Consider the following 20,899-nt stretch of genomic DNA (forward strand, 5'->3'; position numbering starts at 1 on the left):
CCAGGGCGGCCTCTCGGTGTCTAAAGGGGGCTGTAAGAAGGCATGGGACAGACTCTTCAGCAGGGTCTGTGGTGGCAGGACAAGGAGAAACGGTTTCAAACTGAAAGAGGGGAGATTTAGACTGCATATAAAGAAAAAGGTATTTTTCAATCACGGTGGTGAGGCAGTGGTACAGGCTGCCCAGAGAGGCGGCGGACACCCCGTCAGCATTTAAACGTAGGGTCGTGGCAGGAAACAGACCGCATTTTAGTTTCAATCTGCCACGTTCTTTAAGCCACCTTAAGCCTGCACACCAAACCTAGAACCACTACGCATAGCTGCGCTACGCCGCTCCGCGAAAGCGAAAGCAACCTGAAGCGCCTCCACGGGGCGGGGCGTTGAGTCGGCGCCAACTGCGGGAGTTCCCCGGAAGCGGCGTTGGTTACCACGGTAACGGCGCAGGCGGCGGCGGCGGCGGGCCTCAACCCGGCCGACATTTCGTAGGCCGAGGTGTGTGTTGCGGTGGGGTGGGTTGGAGGTTGTGCGTGCCGGCGGGTTGGCTTTTTATGAGAGAAAGGGAGGGAGCTCCAGCCGCTTCAGGGCTGCCCTCGGGGCGCAGCGGCTCGCACTCGCTGCCTGTTATCCGTGAGGCTCCGATCAAGAGCTGTGCCGAAGGGCGGGCTTGGCAGCGGCTTCCCGGCTCCGGATCTGGGTACTGGGCCACTCTGGGCTCTCCGTGTGGGAAGCTGCAGAGCGCTGCCCGCCATCGTAGGTAGCGCTGGCTGTGCCGTGCCGTGCCGTGCCGCTGAAGCACGCAGCTGTGGGTCGTGATGGGTTGTTCTAAGTGTGCATGAGAGGATGTCTGCTGTCCTCCCAGGCCTCAGAGTGAAGGTGTGAGATTGCCCGGAGTTAGTTTGTCTTAGTGGGGCAGGCAGCGAGTTTTGAACAGGCTGAAATATTTAGCAATAGAAAACGTAAATATAATTCCTCTTCTTGCATTAGTCTTCCTTCAGCATCTTCTACGCTGTTCTGCAGTCTTTGAGCTGTGGTTAGCTAGCAGAGCTTTGTAATTTATACTCCTGTATACTTCACAGGAGCTTCTGCACTTGAAGTGATGTGTTTTGGAGAGCTGCTGCTTTACCCAGCGATTAACACTGGGCTGATCTCTGCATTACAGGCTGCAGCCTGTAAAACAGCTCAGGAATGTAGAACAGTTGGGGAATGTTTCCTTTTGGAAACTTTGTGATTTTTTTTTTGCAGATCTTACCTCTGAAGTTTACAGACAAGGCTCCAGGCTGCACTAGAAAGTAACGTGTTCTTGAGCAGGGGTTTACTTGATGATAAACAGTAAGCTTTAATTTGCCTCCAGTGTTCATATGTATTTTAAAATAAGGAGTTGGACATAAGGTAAGTGGAGTTAGAAGGAAGCTAATCATGAGGTTTTTTCTTTGACGGTATTGCTGTAGGTAACTTCAGGCTTGTTTAATCTGTTGCACACAAAGCTGTTCTAGGTTACCACCATAGCAGCTTCCTCTGGTGTTAATTAAATGCCTCCTTGTTACTGAATGTGTCACGGTTGTTTGATTTCAGCTCATAGGGGAAGTTGTTCTCAGAGGATTTGATTCGGGGTAGACGAGGCTTATCCTCTTAGCAAAGTGTGCACAGCCGGGCGCCCCGTGGGAGGCGTGATGGAAACTCCTGGAGTGCAGCTGCCCACTGAGTTGTGTCAGTGTCATGGCAGGAGCAGGGCTTTGGCTTCCAGGTGACACACAGGGGAATGCTGCATTGTCTGTCTTGCTGTGTGCCGAACCTGGTATAATCAGGGTTTCTATTTGTGGCTTATGGGATCTCAATTGACACGTGCTAACGTCGACAAAGCCCATTACAATTAGAGTTTGAATTGAATTGACAGAGTGCGCTCCATTTGCTTCCAGGTTCAGCAACTCACATTAGCAGGCGCTGAGGAAGGTAAATATTGTTTTGCTTTGTTGTGTAAGTTGTGATGACTGAGAGACTGTGGGCAGTTTGAAGTACAGTGTGCTTTACCCCCCTTCTGTGGGTTGAGTGGCAGGTAAGGAGGTGTTGGCGTGGTGCCGTTACTGGGGTTGCTTGGAAGCACCACAGAGTTGCTGTCCAGTGAATTGAGGACGGTGCCTTTACATAGGCAGGGCTATAAGCAGCCGATCTCGTTCGTGCGAGGGCTTCTTGGCTGTAATCAGCTTATGCTCCATTTGCTTAGCATAGCACGGGAACCTGCTGCGATGGTGTTTGTGCAGAGTCTTACTGCTGCTGCCCTTTGAAAAGTTTAAGGGCTTCTTATCCACATGCCCACTTGCTGTGCCAGTGCTGCTGTCTGCGTTGCCCTTTTCCAACAGCTATTCCCTCCTCGTATCTTGTGATCCACAGGTGATCTGTGTGTGTTTGACCCAGAACTATGGGACTGTTTGACAAGCTAGCAGGGTGGCTTGGGCTGAAGAAAAAGGAGGTTCATGTTTTGTGCCTTGGTTTGGACAACAGCGGCAAAACAACAATCATCAATAAACTTAAGCCTTCAAATGTAAGTAGCCTATTTTGTTTATTGTTAATGTTTTACTGAGGAGCTGATGTCTGTATAACTGTTTTTTTTTTGTGAGCTGTTATATTGGATATGATCATGAAAAAGATGTAAAGTGTTCTTTGATTTAGTACTGTAGAACAGACATATCTTAAGATAAGCAACCACATGTGTATTGTGAAAATGTTTACCAAGAAACCAATATTGTTAATGGTCAAAAACCCTTCAATAAGAAAGGGTTTGTGATTACTGAGGAGCTGAAACACTTTTCTTAAGTCACTTAAACGTTAGAGAGCTTCACTTAGGATTGATGTGCCAAATGTTGTGGATTAAAACAGTTGCTTAACAATTTGTGTTTGCTTACATTTACCATGCTTTATTTAAAGTCTTCTTGAAAATAATAAATATGTCACAAATAATGGAATAGTAAATAGTGGGAAGATGAACACTAGCTGGTGACTTCAGCACATTTGAAGCAGAGTAGCTTCCAAAACATTTCTGCTTGCAGTTCATCCAGTGAAAAGTTTTTGCTGGGCCAGTTAGCGTGTCTAGCGTTCTGGGCAAAATTTAAAGGAGGCTTCCCTTGGTTTCACATATGTTTACGGTGGAGAAATAGATCAATATTGGTGGGCATGTTCAGAGGCTGTGTATCCTCGTTATGTGAGTTTGGAATGCTGTGATTTGTTTGTTTGTTTATTTATTTATTTTGCTTTTTAAATCAGGACACAGCTTTTATTTTTTAACTTCCGTGGAATTTTTCTTGAAGAATACATCTGGGCCTTGTTTAAATATGTCACTTCATAAAGAGTCCGCTACTCTTCAGACTATGAAATTGCTTACTGCTTGTTGCCAATTGTTTGAGGGAATTGCTACAATTTGTATCAGGATAATTGTCTATCATTTTAGCAGGATTTTGTGTCATCTATTAAGCACTAACGGTTTCCTAACCAGAGATGAGTGCTGACTTCAAGGTTTATCACAGCAGTCAGTAAAAGAGAAGGTTCTGAGGGAATTACTCAAGTAAATAGAACTTATTTCTTCTTTGCTTTACTGTAAGTCATGCAATGGGAATTTATCAGTGTTTTCATCTAACAAGATGTTTTAGGAGGGTGGCTTTGCATACAACTTTTGGAAATCCTAACATTGCAAGACAGGGCAAATTCTCAACAGACATCGTTGGATCAGAATTTATGAAATTGGTTTTAGGAAGTTCAGATGGCAGATGATTTTGAGCTCTGGATCAGCATAGTTCTTAAGAACAGCTGCTACCTTGCTATAGGAGCAGTCTGTCTATTGTCTGGCAATTAGAAGCATTTCTCTGCCTGCCTGCAGTTGTTTCTGCTGGGCCCAGTAGATACATTTGAAATAGTAAAGGTGTTATTTCTGTAGCAGATTTTTCTCTTGTTGAAAGGAACTGTCGACTAAGCTGTTTATGATGCTGAAATACCACTGTCATAATAAAGATGTGGAGAGATGAATAAACTAAGCTGTTTCCCTTGTATGTGTGGAGTCAACTGCTTGAATAGAGTTTTTAATGAGGGGCTCTAGGAGGTTTGTGAAAGGATTGTGCATTTCTTTCTCAGCTCTATAATTTAAGGATCTTTCTCTAATCTGAATGTGACCTTTCTTCCTGTTCAATATTACTGCTTCTGAAAGGAGTTATTCTGTTGTACCACTTCAGATGATAAACTTTGGCAGCTCAGCAGTGAACGCGGTTACCACTCAGATCTACTGATGATCCTTTACATTTTCCCCATTCCTCTGTGGCAAATGGTGATTTCTTTCAGTGATCTGGTAGTTTGAGTAGAGCTATGATTGGGCAGTTGTGTAATGCCTGCTGTATTCTTGTCAGTGTCAAACCAACCCCTCCAGCCTAGTGGTACACATTGAGTACTGCTCATCTGGTATTTAGATACAAATATACCTTCATTTATCAAAGAGACATGGGGTATCGTGCAGACTTGTTAGTGTTAATCATATATTTTGAGTTTTGACCTCAGTTGCAGTCTTTACACCATTGTCTTCCATTTATTAAAGAAATAAAGATGAACTACATTAATGTCCACACGTACACACACAGCCTAACATAAAAGAGTGAGATCTCATTTCTAAGGCAAAAACATCTTCCATCTGCAAGGCCTCTGTACAGTTGCATCCACTGCTTTTTCAAGAACATGCAAAAGCTTGAATATACAGTATCTGGATTTATAAAAAGCTTGTGGTTAGCATTATATATTTTGTATTGGGAAAAATAGATGTGTGATGTATTGATGTTTCTAATAGAATTCAATATTTACATATTTCCTAACCTGATTTTGAAATCTATACTTTCCTTTCAAGGCTCAAACTCAGGACATTGTTCCAACGATAGGATTCAGTATAGAGAAATTCAAGACATCCAGGTAATGGATCCTTTAATTTTCTCCTTTTAAACTGTAATAGTTAATATACAGTAGTTGGACTTGCATCACTCTTTCAGTATGATGTAATTGAATGTAATTGGTGGTGATCTAATGAAACGCTGTGCAGTTTGCTATAATGTTGTAGTATCCAGGAGTCATAATCACAATTCAGCGCTGGCAGTGGTAGAACATATTCTATTTTCTGCTGCAATAGAAATAGCAAATATAAACAAAAGTATATGTGAGCATTTGATTTCAAGTGTTTGAGAATGGAGCACTGTTACAATCTTCAAGAGAGGCAGTTGCTTAGATGGTAACTTGTATTCCATTAAGTGTTCTCACTGAAGAGGCTCTGAAGAGCTTGCAGACTAATCTCATTAAATGAAAAATGGTGGTCACAGCCTTAGCAGTGTGAAGATGACAGAGGCAAAGGTCAGAAAAGGAAGAAGTTATTGACTGAGTGAAGGCCAAGCTATTAGGAAAGCTGGGATATGTGAAAGTGATGTGGTGAGACAAAGATATTTCAAGGAGGTAACATTAGATATTATTTTATTATTATGTAACCTTCACAGTATTTTTTAATGGGTTTAGTCAATCTGCAAGAAAATTATTTTTTCTGTGACCTGACATGTGGGATTGATGGGTTTCCTATTTCTACAGGAGGTTCACAGCTGGGTTCTTTCCCAGTAAAGCACATATGGCAGGCTTTGGGTTTGACTCTGTGTGAGTTTAAATCTTAAAATTATATTACTTGCCTTTAATCTGGTCCTGTAATAGGAGACATGATCTGTAATTATGCAATGTAGATCTAAAAAAAAGAGAAGCTCTTCAATCTTCTGTCGTGATTGAAACATACTTTAAGAGTTGCTAAGAACTAAGGCAGTTAGTCTAGGAATTGATCGTATCAGGATATAGAATGGTAAGGCTGTTTTGAGATCTTCCTTTTCTGGAGCTCCTTGCTTTGGTATTGTCACCACTCTGGGAGTTATCTGGGACTTCCCAAGCCGTGGAAACCTAATTTTTGTTTTCAGTCTTGCTTCTGTAGTCATTGCAGAAGTGGATCAGAGTTTACTTGTAGTGTTATATTGGTTTTGGGTTTTGTATTTGGGTAAACTCTATGGTTGCAAAAGCCTATCTTTTATAGCTTGGTCACCTGCAGTAACCTATTATTACCAGAACATGATGTTCTTCTGAAGTTGGAGTGTTTGGGGTTTTTTTGTTGTTGATTTCATAAAGCTGTTTTTGCCTACAGAATCCTTTTGATGCTATTTGTGCCTGTGTTGTGACAGAATTCAAGATAGGCTTTGGAATTTAAGTTGTGACTCTTCTGAATTGTTTGAAGAGAGTCCCTTGAGAGATGGTGCTGAAGGGCAAAAGGTTCCAAGAAGGTTGGATATTCCATAAGAAGCAAATCTTAAGGGTGTAGGAGCTGGCCATTCCCATGTGTGATAAGATGAACTGGCAGGGAAGAAGACTGGTGTGACTATCAAGGGAGCCTTTGCTGAGATTCTTGAGAGGAGAAAAAGATAGCTTACCACCTTCAGAAAAAGGGGCAAGCAACTTGAGATGAGTATGGGAATGTTACCAGGATACGCAGAGAAAAAATTAGAAAAGCAAAAGCCCACCTAGAACTTATCTGTCCACCATTGTAAAAGATAACAAAAAAAAAAGCTTTTACAAATACATTAATAAAAAAAGGAGGGAAAGGAGAATCTCTGTCCTTCATTACCACCAAGGATGAGGAAAAGACTCAAAGCCTTTTTTGCTTCTGTATTTAACAGTCATTACAGTTATCTTCAGGTTACTCAGCCACGTGAGCTGGAAGACAGGGATGGGGAGCAGAATAAACTTACCATAACTCAGAAGGAAACACTCAGCAACCTGCTACCCCATCTAAACTGTCACGAGTCCATGGGTCTGGATAGGATCCACCCAAAGGTACTGAGGGAATTGATGGAAGTGCTCACCAAGCTGTGTTCCATCATTTATCAGCAGTCCTTGTCAACTGAAGAGATCTCATTGGCTAGGGACTTGCAGATGTGATGTCCGTCTACGAAAAGTTTTGGAAGGAGGATCTGGGAAACTACTGTCAGCCTGACCTTAATATCAGGGAAGGTCATGAAGCAGATCATCTTAGGTGTGATTATGCAGCATCAGTAGGACGCCCAGGGGATCTGGCCTGGTCAGCATGGATTCAGCAGGTCCTGCCTGATCATTCTCATCTCCTTCTATAGCCAAGTTGGGAGGAAGGGATCTGGATCAGCTGGATTAATGAACTGAAACCAGTTGTTTGAGGTTCAACAAGGCCACATGCCAGGTGCTTCACTTTGGCTACAACAACCCCTGCAAGGTTGCAGATTTGGACAGAATGGCTGGAAGGCTGCATGGCAGAAAAGGATGTGGGAGTGTTCATCGACAGCTGGCTGAACATGAGCCAGTAGTGTAGCCAAGAAGGCCAATGACATCCTGGTTTCTACAAAAATAGTGTAGCTAGCAGGACTTGGGAAATAATTGTCCCTCTGTACTTGGCTCTAGTGAGGCCAAGTACTGTGTTCAGTTTTGGACACTTCACTACAAGAAAGACATTGAGGCCCTGGAGCATGTTCAGAGAAGGGCAACAAAGGTGGTGAAGGGTCTGGAATACAAGTCTTATGAGGATCAGGTGAGGGAGCTGAGATTGTTCGGTCTGGAGAAGAGGAGGCTCAGGAGAGACCTTATCACGCTCTACAACTGCCTGAAAGAAAGTCGTGGCAAGATGGGGGTTTGCCTTTTCTCCCAGGTAACAGCAATAGGATGAGAGGTAGTGGCCCTGTGTTGTGCCAAGGGAGATTCATAATACATTATAAAAACATGGATATTAGGAAAAAATTTCTTCTCAGAAAGAGTGGTGAGATGTTGGAACAGGCTGCCCAGGGAAGTGGTGGAGTGTGTTGAAGAACCATGTAGATGTGGCATTGAGGGACATGGTTAGTGGGCATGGTGATGATGGACTGACGGATGGACTGGGTGATCTTCATGGTCTCTTCTAACCTTAATGATTCACAGATTCTATGAATTTTATTTACTCAGTGTTATAAACAATAGTCAGTATTAATGTGGTAAAAGGAAAGCCTGAATGGGAGCTTATTTTGTATTCAGTGCAACTTTTCATAATTGATTTAAGCAGATAATATACAAACGTGTTTTCTGTTGTGAAATATGGTAAGACCACATAGCTAAGTAGGGTAGATGGAAGACAGGTGCAGTATCTGTCTAAGTAGGGATAGATGGAAGGTACAGTATCCAGGTTCAGTTTTGAATCTTTTGCAGATGGTTGGGATTTTAGTTTTTTGTTTTGTTTTTGTCAGAGTAGCAAAGAAAATAGTTTGATTTTGTTCTTTGTGTCTGATTTTCTTCTTTCCTTTGCAGTTTGTCTTTCACAGTTTTTGATATGTCAGGCCAAGGCAGATACAGAAACCTCTGGGAACATTACTACAAGTAAGCCTATTATTTGTTTTAAAACCTTACTGTTCATATTAGCTGTCATGTACATTATTTAGACAGAAGTCTAATTACTTTTACTGTTCAGAAGTGATTCAGAGAAGACTTATGCCTTGGGTTTGACAGGAGGTTGTTGTAGATTAAAGGAATTCCTTTAAAAAACAAACAAAAAAAGAAAGAAAGAAAAGGGTCTTTTGTACACTGTTAACTAATACACTCGTGGGAACAACTTGTTACCACTGAGATTAGGAGATTATGCTGTAGATGAGATTGCTCTTTCTTCTATAAAACTTCAATCCTGTAAGAAAGCACCAAGGTAAATGAGTTTTTTTGCTTTTCTGTTCCTCTGTAGGTAAGAGACTTTAAGATTCAAAAACCATTGGCTAATGGCTGAGGGTGTTTTTGGTGGTGGTGATGGTGTTGTTGTTTTTTTTTTATCTTAGGATCCTCAGAGAATGAGGTATTACTTATAAACCAAGTATTCTTTCTTACTTTACCAAAATAAATGTTATTTATTAAGCAGGATATTTCCATACTTTATATAACTTTATTCATGGGCTAATATTCATGGAATGGCTTAGTTTGGAAGGAACCTTAATGCTTTTGTTCCAACCCTCCTGCCATGAGCAGGGATACTTATTGCTTGATCAGGCTGCCTAAAGAAAGCCCCATCCTTGAACACCTCCAGGGATAGGGCATCCACAACTTCTCTGGACAGCCTGTTGCAGAGATTCACCACTCTCATAGTGTAGAATATCTTCACTATCTAATCTAAATCTAGTTTAACTAGTGTTCTGATTTAAAACTGTCAATCCACTGTGTACCCTTGAAAAGATTTTCTCCTCGTCTTTCCTGTAGGCCTCCTTTAGGTACTGGCAGGCCACTATAAGGTCTCCCATCAAAACCTTCTCTGTAGGTCCATGTCTCATATGAGGGGCTTGGGAGTTGATGCAGTACTCAAAGAATTGCCTTATTGGTAGAAGACACTGTTGTCTTTTTTTTTTTTTTTTTTTTAGTTTCTAATGAAATTTGAAGGTTTATTTCTGTTGTTTCATTTCATTGTTCTGTAATATCTGCTGCTGAGTTATATGAGATGAACATTATTAAATCATGCGTACTGGTTGTATTTTCAGTTCTGGAGATTATAAAGTTTGATTTGATAGAACTTGAGGTATTCTTTAATTGAGGATTAATGCTTCATCTCATTTTCATGCAAAAAAATGTGTTAGCAGTTCAAAAGCTTGCATGGGCAAGAGATTTTCATTGTTGTTCATGAATTAGTTGTTTTTCCCAGAAATTTTGAATTTCAGTGATGCCCTTAGACTGCTCTTAAAATGCCAGTTGAGAGCTTCGCAAGCAACTCATTTTTCTCACTGCTATAATTATACAGCAAGGTACCCTTTGTGATGCAAAAACTGTTTTGTTTTTTAATGTTAACGTGAAGGGAGTTTCTTAGATAATGCTGACAGTGAAATGTGCACTTGTATTCACTTCTGTTCCTGACCTAATACAGGAGTCAAATATTTAAGATTAACTTCTGCTAAAAGATCTATATATAAATAATTATATACAATATAGTTGATAAAGTTAAGCTAGATTATGCAAGAACAGCCCATTTTAGCAGTTAATTCTGATTAAGAACCTGTATCTAAATAGTTGCCTTAAAATGCATAAAGCTTTCCCTTTTCCTGCATTTGGCTTGAAACTACTTTCTAGGATGCCATCGAAGGGCACATCTTAATTATTTGAAAACCCTTGTGTTCTTATCACTGCCAGCTGTTTTTCCAAATTATTTTTGTAGTAAAGATGTGCTGGAGTCTGATTGTTGTAGACAAATGTTGTATGGTCATAAAAAATACATAGGCCTTTTCAGGTTATATTCAGAAGCTTTATTTATTGTTGAAAATAAGGAATATTCTCATACGGTCTTAGACAAGACAAGTTATTCCTTTTGCAGAAAGCCTAGGACTGAAGGATTTTTTGTTGAGTTCTGATTGAAAAACAAAGAATGATGGGGCTGATTGAAGAAATAGCTTGTAATGGTCTCAGAAAAATGTAAAACAAAAGAGAAATAAGTAGTGCATTAAAATGGAAATTAAAAATACTTTTTGTGGGTCTCCTATAGCAACTCACTTGTATTGTTCAAACTTTATTTTGCTTTCAAATAAGTCTCGATAAATGAAATACGAAGTCATACAACATCAGTAAAATGCTGAAATCATGAGCTGAATAGCATGTATGCATGTTTTGTCTATGGTGATACTGCCAGCAAGTTGTCTTAATGATTTGAAGTAGTTGAAAATGTTCACTTCTTATTCAAAAGCAAAAAAGATCTTAATGCAGACTGTTGTAAAAGTTAAATAAAGTTAAATAATCCGAATGTGCCTAGTTGTTAAACATGTGGACATGCATTTTATCTTTGGAGAATGCTCAATTTTTTATTGTTTATTCTTTAAATAGACTTCTTTTAGTGGAGGAAACAAAGGGTTTTTACAAAAACACCTTCCTTGAGTGTAGTAGTTTTGATTACATTCTCACACTTCATTTTTCAACCTGGTGGTGGTGAAATCAGGATTTCCAAAGGGTCTGTTCTATAGCCTGAGTCCTGCACAAGTCATGCAGCTTATGTCTCAGAAGAATTTATGCAGGTTACCAAAAGATTGAATTTCAGAAATAGGGCTGGATTCAAATGTTAATGGTAAATAACAACAGAAAATGAGAGGAAAAAATCAGGTTTGTTTGCCTTTTCTGGTGTTTCTTCTGAAGCCTTAATCACAGTCTGAGAGAACCTATAATTTGCCTCTTTGCTCTTTTTATGTTATGCAGAGAAGGCCAGGCCATTATTTTTGTCATTGATAGCAGTGACAAATTAAGAATGGTTGTGGCCAAAGAAGAACTTGACACTCTTCTGAATCATCCAGGTGAGGAGACCTCTTTCCCCTTCTGTCTCCATATTTGTTATATTGTAGTAAGAACAGCCCTTCTTATCTGATACATTCTGATATCTTATAAATACTTTAGATATACATGAATATTAGAATGAGAATGATGGTCATGAGTAAGTCTTTGGGGTTGGGTTTTTTGGTATCCTTATTGAGTTTTACAAGCTGATCATACCAAAGCTGGGTACATTGAGTTGGACTCATCTCTTGTTAATCCATATGTAACAAAAATGGTTTGAGGAAGAACTGATTTTAACCTCTTGGAAGCTAGAGTGCTGCCTGTATGTGGTGACCAACATACACAACAAAAAAATTTGCTTTTCTGATTTTTTTTTTTATTTTTTATTTTTCCTGTGAAGATGGGTAATTCTTTTAATGAAACTTTCCTTTTTAAAATCTCATCTGTTTGTTTGTTTGTTTTTCTGATTATCCTCATTTCTGGCTATCATGTATATAATTATACCAGACAGTTTAAATTGCTTATAAAAGGATAAATTGGATGGAAGAAGGTACATGAAGATTCGTGATCAGGCACTTGTTTTTAAGGGTTTGTTTGTTTACTCTGAGTCTGCATTCTCTTAAGTTTTGAGATCAGTCAACTCTTCCATTATTCACTTTTCCATATATGGAATCAAATTTATGTATTTCTAAGCAATATGCAGTTTTGTCTGGCTTTTGGGATAGTAGGTGGTTGCTCTGAGCAGCTAGAGTGTGAAATGCAGGAAATTTGAAGCAAAATTGTACTGCATTTTCATTAGTAGAGTAGCTAGTAGAGCTAATAGAGCCTTAACTTATGGAGTTACTTTGCTGGAACTAAGAAAGGAGAAGCTGGCTTCTGTATTTCTAACCAAGGATAGTGATATGTGGCAGGAGCAATTGTATTGCTACAGTTTCATTTTCCATGTAGACTGCATCTAATACATGAATAGATCAGCAAAGATGTGGCAGCTAACTGTGTGTGAGCTGACTGAGCCTTCTTTGTTTCACATTCAGCAGTACGGTTTACCTCAAATGTGTGCATTGAAATGCCAGCCTTGCAAAGTTCAAGGGGAGGGTAGAGGTGAACCAAGGGCTGAAGGTGGATTACCTATGGATTAAGGAATTTTGTAACAAAGCAGGTATTAACCACATTTGTAAAAAGGTGATTCTGTAGATAAAATGGAAACCATGGAAAACCGAGGATGAGAGGTAAAGATTGTGATAGTATGTTGTGAAAATATTAAGGCTGAGGATATGCAAGCTTAGGTGTTTTGTTTGGGAATTAGCAGGTTACTAACACTGATCTTGTATGTCAGAACTGTTCAGTTCTTGATAAATTTGATGTCTTCTAGTTTTGAAAGATCATGGCTGTACCTACTTAGAATATTCCCCAGAACAGAGAACAGGCAATTCTATATTTTTGCCTTGGAGCAGCTTAGATTGAGTGCAGTAGTAGTGTTCTTGTTTTATTGTTTTGGATTTTAATAGGTCTTAAGAGAAGCAAAGCATGTTTGATAAAAGTGGATTTTAACTGAATTTTAACTACTTAAATCCTTTTAACTACAGCTGTTTTACTAAAGTAATCATAGAATAGTTTGTGTTGGAAGGGACCTTTAAGATGATCTCATTCCACTCCCCCTGCTATAGGCAGGGACACCTCCCACTGGACCAGGTTGCTCAAAGCCCCATCCAACCTGAGTGCTTCCAGGGAGGGGACATCCATAACCTCTCTGGCCAACCTGTTCCAGTGTCTCACCATCCTCGCAATAAAGAACTTCTTCCTAATATCTAGTCTAAATCTACCCTCTTGCAGTTTAAAGCCATTTGTTCTACTCTTCTGCATACCTTGCTTATTGCTCTTCTTTGCTTCTGCCTCTGCAAAACTTGGCTCAAATGTGCATGTTTAGTTAAGGTTTAAATGCATGCTGGTTAACAACCTTATGTAAATTCCAGTCTCTGAAAATTCTAGGTAATCCTTTAGTATAACAGGAAGTTCCATCTCTTTTTGCCAGGTTTTGTCTAAAGAGGTTAAGTGAAAGGGAACATGTAATGTGAAGTGTTAATGATGATAGAAGTTGTACTTCCTGGGACTGTTTCATTGATCAGAACCATTTCCTTTTTACTTGTGTTTGTGGACAGTACCCTCTACATAACATCTTGTTTAATGATCACTATTATCATATTATTTTGTTTAGATTATCTGTTTAGATGTTGACTCTTGGGTCACTTGCCCTCCAGCACATGCTTCTATATAAAGAATATTGAATGTATAGAAATTTCATGTTATTTAAAAGCTGCCCATTGCACTTCTGTGGTGTTTGAGTTTTCTTAATGTGTTAGCTCATAGCAGTTTGTTACAAGAAAATGTTAGCCTTCCATTAGTAAACATCAAAAGTTGGAGGGGAAGTGGGAGTCATGAATGTGGCATAGTTGGAAATAATGTAATAAGGTAGGAAAAATATAAATAGCTGTGGCTATCAGTTTATTTAGGAAACAACTAAGGGATGGGTAGGTGTCTGCCACCTTCCCTAGCAGGGTCAGCTGACTTATGTTTAAGGCTCCAAATAAGTCCTTAGCTTGTTTCCTGTGTGAAACATCCTTTTCCTTATACTGTTCGAAGAAATATTCACCAGTTTTTTTTTAATATCTTTTCCTATCAAAAATTCATTGGCTCAACTCTAGATTTTTGGTAATCCTGTAACTATTTATTTTTTTTTATTTTATTTTTTTTTTAATAATGTGAAAAATTCTTAGCATTGATACTAGTAATTTTTATGCCATTTTGTTCTCTTCAAGCTGACAGATGTATACTTTGTTTCCTTGTAATGGCTCTTTTACCTTTTGTGGTAATCAGAGAGGCTTATGCTTTTTGCATGCATGAGTATGCTGGAGATTGGCATTGTACCAAGGTCATTGGTTTGCTCTGTGGTTCCCATTGCTGACTGAGACAAGCTTCTGGAAGTGAAGTCTTAGTTCAAGTGAAAGTGGGACAAGAGGTGTCCAGATGTGTACATTTTTCCTGTTTCATGATTTTTTAAAGAAAGCCAGGGATGCTCTCCAAGATGTTATAGGATAATGCGGACTATTCGTGTGATTCTGCTTTTGGGATGATATGAATGAATGCAAATCATTCTTAACATCCATTTTACATATCCAGATTTCACTAAGCAGAGATGTGTAGTATTTTTAGAGAGCTGTTTGAAATCCTGCTCTTCTTCACCAGCAATGTATGCGTACAGCTTTATATATAAGGTAGGGGGAGAGGTGGGTGGAAGATCCCAAAGCTTCCCAGAAAGTTTGTGGGCATTCTCGAAGCATGCATCAGAGGCCACGTGATCCAACAGCAAGCATCTTGGTAGGATACAGTCTTCAAAGAGTTGCAGTTACAGGTGAGCAAATTATTTTCTTTTATCATTTCCAATTTATTGCTTGCAGAGGTGGTGTTGCATATTATCATAGTAGTTCTACTTCTACTCACTCCTAGATATTAAGCACCGTCGACTGCCTATTCTTTTCTTTGCTAACAAGATGGACCTCAGGGATGCAATATCATCTGTGAAAGTATCTCAGTTATTATCATTAGAAAACATCAAAGACAAACCTTGGCATATCTGGTAAATTTTCTTTTTATTTCTTCATTTGTATTGGTGTTAATTTGTACATTCATATTCTGGCACTCTCATGCCACTCTTTATGTAATACAAACTAAATAAGCCGGATAAAATGCTGTGCTGCTATATGTGGAAAGAGTAGGAACATTACAATACTTGCTGTGAAATTTCTTTTAAACACATGATGCTTTCACATAGATCATGACTTGAAGATTTTCACAAGAGATCTGTTACCCAAATAATAAAATAGAAAACTTCACAGAGCTCAAAATGTTCTTATCAGAAGAGTAGCTGCAACTATTTTTGCTGGGAAGTAGAACTATTGTATTTCCTTTTCTGAAGGATGTAAAGATTTCCTATAGATAAAACAATTTTGTCTGTACACACAGAGGAGGGGAGAGAAAAAAAAACCTCTTTCATAAGTGCTTTGCAGGTGTTAGATTTTTGTTTTACCGAAGTTCTCAGATATTATGAATTAAAAGTAAGTTCAGCAGCTAAATGCTGCTGAAAAATAAAATGTTCATTTATGCCCTTTACTATTAAATTTAATTTACTTGGGTGTTATTTTGGGGTCCCAGCTTTGCACTGATGGATTCTCAAGCTACTTGAAAAATAATTTTATGGATAACAATAACAGCGCAGATTTGCTACTGAGCTAAATTTCATAAGCTGCAGAATGAGAAGCCTTAAACAGTTGCGCTCTTTTAGATTCTCACTGTTCTCATGGCAGCTTGATTTTCTCTATTTTATATATAGACAGTTCTAGGATGTATAGTAGTTTGACAGCTTCACAGCGTATAGAAACTGCATGGGAAGAGGGACAGAGCTACTTCGTTTACTGTCTACAGTAACACTGATGTATCTTCTACAGCATTGTCTGCAGAGGGTGTTCCTTAAGTGTATCTGCAGCAGAACAGCATGGCTCTCCCTTGTGTAGGTGCTCTTCCAGAGCCCCTCATGTTCTATGAATGATTCCTCAGCCTGAAACTAGAGTAGTTTCTCAAAATAAAATTGACCACATCTTAAAATGGTATTCCCACATTGGAAATGCACTCTAGAATACATCATTTGAGAAGCAGTCTTCTCCAGGTGAGGTAAACTGAAGTGTAGTTTCTGCTACTTCACAGTTCTGAAAATTACAGGTTTGGTTATGAAACTGGTATTATTGCAAAATTTTCATTATTTGATTTTTTTCTTTCAGTGCCAGTGATGCTCTTAAAGGAGAAGGCTTACAGGAAGGTGTGGACTGGCTCCAAGGTATACTGTTCTGTACATAATTATTGCTCTGTTTTCATTCTGTTAAACTCTGATTTTTTTTTTAAGTTTTTTCTTTATTTCCTTTGTTTTCTTTCTGTCCAATTCTGCTGTCAGATCAAATCACACAGTGAGTATTGATGCTCTATCTCATACTTACCTTTCATTTATCCCCTAATACACACACAAAGATCATATCAGATCCTCTGCCAAAATACAGTACAAAACATTATACATACTCTCGCAAACAGAGCAAAACGATTTCTTGCAGAAATAGATACCTGGTGCTCTTGAACTTCAATTTTTATAGCAGTAACTCAGTTTATATTTGAACTTATTCTTACTTTCTTGTCCCAGTTTTCCATATCTCATTGTTGTGTATTTGGAAACAACGAATAAGCAGGTTAAAAAAATAAATACACTGCTTTTGATCATTCAACTTCAGTTCTTTAGCCAGGTTAGGTTATAAGGATTCTAGTATATGTAGACATTCATAACTACATAGAAAATAAGGGATCTGGCTTAGACAATGTAACATACACACTCAGTTGTGAACTTGGTTTGTTTGCTCTGTATCTCCTTATGTTGCATATTGGTAAGGATCTGGTCTCTTTTGTCCTCCCATGTACAGCTAGATGTATAGAACAGTGAAGTGTGGTATTGTTCCAATTTTAGCTCCCTCTGTCTAATGTACATTGCTTACATTGTAAATGCATTGCATAGTGTAGTATAATCTGAGAAGAAAATGTGTGAGATGATTTGTCTGGATAAGTGTTCTGTGCTGTGGTAGCCACTAGATGTCAGCAATGTACCAGATTCAGTGCCATTAATTTCCTTAAAAGGTGCAACTAAATATCTAGCATTGTACCTGATTGTCTCCACTTGTTCGTGGATACTGTTAGAAATGTTTCATTCTATTATATTTTTAAGGAATAAAAACGTTTGATAATCTTTTCAGGGGAAGGGATGCTATCTGGTAGTAGTCTTCCCAAAGAGATTTGTTGCCTAGCAGAAGAGAAGTTATGCATCCTCCAATATTTAAAAGAATTTTGTAGTGGAGATGCAGCATCTTACTATGGAACCTCCTTCACTGTCGTTTTGTATCGCAGAGAATAGATTCCAAATCATGTATTTCCTAATTCTAGGCATAGTTCTCATTTTGTAGTCTCTTCTTGTTGTTTCCTGAGCCTCTGCTTGTCTTTGAGGAAAATTCTATGTTTCAGTCCGAATTTGGAGCTGATGATTTTGTACATCACATCAAGCTACTTAAATACATCGCCATAAAGTATTTAGAGAAGCGTCTGAGGTGCTTCTAAGTTGTATATGTAGATTTCTAAGCTCTGAAAGCAGGTAATTGTACTGTTGCTTATTTATAAAGCTCTTCATAGCTATTCATTTCTCGTGGATAGCTGAACTTACTAATTTTCTGAGCTGAAATTCTTCTGACAGAGATTTTACCTAAAAGAATAATGACTAGCTCTCAGCTCAGTCCTCCCTAAAAGCTTCAGTGGAATTGAGTTAAACTTGGTGGTTATACCTTCGTTGGATGAAAAATAAATTTCAATTCCAAGAATCAATTTCTACTACAGTTCTCCTGCCCATTTCTGGAGCACTGAAGGGGAAAAACTGGTACAACTCAAAGTTATGTTGGTACTTAAATCCTGTTTTTTGGATGTTGTAAACTTAAGTGAAGGAACAGATACCGGTTTAATGAAATATAGAGTACTTTTTCTTAACAGCAATACTTTTCTCAGTTCCTGTTTCCAGATCTGTTTATGGGTCTTTTGCAGCTCTTTGTAGGTTTGCTGATTTGAGAAGGGACAGATCTTGCCCCTTTTCCCTCAGCAAATGCTGATATTGTTTATTTCCATGTTTTATAATGGGGATTTTTATTGCAACACCGTATCATCAGTAAGGTAAAACTAGCCTGTCTCATGCTGGTCTAAACATAGCTCTCATTCCCTACTACTGCTTGTAATTAAACTGTGCTGACATCAACATTTTATAATGGGAATGCAATATATTTATGCTAACGAAGAGAACGTTTGAAGTAAATTTGGAAGTGGCAGTCAGGCTCTCTGTATGGAAAAGCATGGTTACTGAGAGCAAGGTTGTTTCTATGTGAATTATGCAAAAACCAACTTTGGTGTTCATGGCTGTTGGGGATTCAGTACTAATTTGGTTATGTGGAAACTGTAATGTGTGCAAGGAATTGAAATGTGTATTTCATAGTTTTCAGACTTTGTTCTTGTCAGAGTTCCTTTATAAGCTGTAAATGATTTTAAAAAAATTAATTATGTGAAAGATTATTCCTGATTAATAACCTATATTTGGGGAAAACTGCTTTGCTATGGAGGAATATCGGTATTGGATAACAGAGCAAGCTGAAAACAACTGCAGCAAACTGCACTGTTCTCCCCATTTTAACTACACCAAAAATATCTATTGACATTGTTCTGTAACATGGACATACTGGGTTTATGTATTCAAAGTGAAATGGAACAATTATTCAGCTTACTTGTTGTTAATACTAGATGTTTCTTTTTCTTAACAGATCAGATGCAAGCAATGAAGACATGAGAGATAAATAAAAGATGTATGGTGTTTTCTCTTACAAACTTTGCTAGCAGCTGACCAGTTCTTGGAAAGGAAGAAAGGCTTAAAGGAAATGGAACACTTCAGCTAAATATTCTGTGATGATTTGTTTCCTTTTAGTATCTCTACCAGAAAAAGTAAATATAGATAACATAGTATCTCAGGTATGCACATCCATGAATTAAATTGAACTGTGTGACAGGGGAGCATATTTAAAACCAAAAATGTGTAAGTAATAAGCATCTGCATTCATTTGAGTTTTTGGTGATAATTAGCCATGGGGCAGTGTGCCACTTCTGGGGGGACAGTAACTTTTGAACAAACGGGAGTATTGATATTCCTGAGGATGAGTAGTCAGTACTTCCTGAAATGAACTACATGAAATACCTAAAATAGAGTTCCTACAAACAGTAGGTTTTTTTAATTGAAAGTTTTGACATTGAGATTTTTTCAAGTGACTATCTGCAGTAGATTGCTAGAAGAATATTTTGAGGTTAAGATGGGTTCAAATGTTAAATGCAGCTTTTACAAATGACTGCAGATGTTTTGAGGAATTTCTCATTATCAAATGTTACAAACATTTTCTGTGCTATGTCATGGTTATATTTGTATTCCCATCAATAAAACTTCAGATATACAACATGTCATGTTTTTGCTTTTTTAGACATAAATATGTTCATTGATGCTCTCTACGTGGTAGAGAAATTTGCTTTTCAGTTAATCTCTCATTTGGATTTTTTGTCCATTTTTTAATGCAAGTAGGATTTTATAATAAAGCAGTTCCTCTTTTTTCAATCTTTTTTTTTTTTTTAATTGCATACAGTTCATCTTTCTAATAAGCAAGACTGCAGTTTCAGGTGTTTATGAGCGTATGACTGAAAATTACATTTTGGAAATACAGTTAAGAGGCACTAGTCTACTAGATCACTAAAATTTAATATGTATTATACTTGTCTTGTGCATAAAAACTATTTTACTTTCAAGAATGACTTTAATAAACTTTCTGACTTCAAAGATACACTCCAGGTAACAAATTAAGGTAGTGCTAAGCACTTTATTTTTGTCATGCCACCTCTTCCCATTTTAATGCCTCTTCCCATGTCTGATTAACAGGAGAACTTGCACTGGGAGTGATGAAGGTGGTTCTTTACTGTATTTTGCTCCCACTACCTGATTCCTGTGGGAGATGCGACATGTAGGTTTTGAAAAACTTTTTCCCCTGTGTTAATGTTTAAAACACAGAGATGTTCTGTAAGCAATGCCTTTTCTGGCTCACTTAATAGAGGAATATTTGGAGCAAAGGGAGCTACCTGAAATGGTAAAACTTTCATGTATTTTCAGCTTTATTAAACAGCTAATTCTAAGTCACTTGCTCTGCTCAAGGCAATGCTTACTGTAATAATCTTTCTTACTGGATACTATTTTTCTGACAGTTGTTTGTCATGAAAATATTTGTTCTTGAAGCCCATTTCTGTGCCACCTTTGGCCTTCTGTCAACTCTGCATCTCAAATGTACATAATTAAATATGAAAAAAGAAAACTCATGTACAACTCTGAGAGGTTTTACTAACTTGGAATTTTGTGGAAAATAACTTTTGGCTTGCTTTGCATTGGATGTTATGGTAACAGTACTTGTTGGAAGCATTTTTTCATAGTATAAATATTTTGTAATTATTTTGGTTCACTTAGATGACTTATTTAAATGAGATATTTAATTTTAAGTTGGCATTATTTTTTTCCCCTACTAAAGCAAGATTTAAATTCTTAAATAAAACCTATCTCCATTTCTGCTTTTATTGAATAAAAGTATTTCTGTACATGGACCTTAATGACTTGCTGATAAATTCTTTATTTACGTTGGACCGCACAAAATACTGTGTTTTTCTTATGGATTGCCTTTATTTTCATGGGAAGCTGTTTGAACTTAGAGCTTTGTTCTTTCACCCACAAATCAGAGGGAAGTACCCTGTTACCTTCTACTTTTTGCTTTCCAATGCAGTTAGTAAGCTCTTTGAAAACAGCATTATGTTAGTTATGATGATTACTGTTACTCCTTTTTTTTTTTTTTTTTGGCACCTCAGTAGATCTTTGTGTGGATGGAGA

The 20,899-nt window shown here is 38.1% G+C and overlaps 1 protein-coding gene and 1 long non-coding RNA gene across 9 annotated transcripts in view; one reads left to right on the top strand and one right to left on the bottom strand.

Moving 5' to 3' along the window:
- LOC149919863 (uncharacterized) overlaps nt 1–423 on the bottom strand; it is a 13,591-nt gene extending 13,168 nt beyond the window's left edge. For both annotated transcript variants that reach the window (XR_016472052.1, XR_016472053.1), the window contains exon 1: nt 352–423. This is a non-coding gene — a long non-coding RNA (uncharacterized LOC149919863). The remainder of the gene's footprint in view (nt 1–351) is intronic.
- ARL6 (ARF like GTPase 6) lies at nt 389–20,631 on the top strand. Of its 7 annotated transcripts, none has more exons than XM_031612571.2 (10): nt 407–489; nt 1,240–1,386; nt 1,914–1,947; nt 2,386–2,536; nt 4,874–4,935; nt 8,344–8,412; nt 11,242–11,336; nt 14,821–14,950; nt 16,149–16,204; nt 18,756–20,631. In XM_031612571.2, exons 4-10 carry the CDS (start codon nt 2,414–2,416, stop codon nt 18,779–18,781), a joined length of 561 nt encoding a protein of 186 aa, XP_031468431.1. In that variant the 5' UTR covers nt 407–489; nt 1,240–1,386; nt 1,914–1,947; nt 2,386–2,413; the 3' UTR covers nt 18,782–20,631. The 7 variants fall into 7 exon arrangements, with proteins under 7 accessions (XP_031468430.1, XP_031468431.1, XP_090008604.1 ...); XM_090152478.1 differs by having other exon boundaries at nt 1,240–1,326; XM_090152486.1 differs by having other exon boundaries at nt 1,240–1,286.
- Nucleotides 20,632–20,899: the final 268 nt, after the last annotated feature.

The sequence above is a fragment of the Phasianus colchicus genome, chromosome 1 (genome assembly GCF_987193195.1).
Source record: "Phasianus colchicus chromosome 1, bPhaCol1.hap1.1, whole genome shotgun sequence".
In the NCBI taxonomy this organism is placed as follows: Eukaryota; Metazoa; Chordata; class Aves; order Galliformes; family Phasianidae; genus Phasianus; species Phasianus colchicus.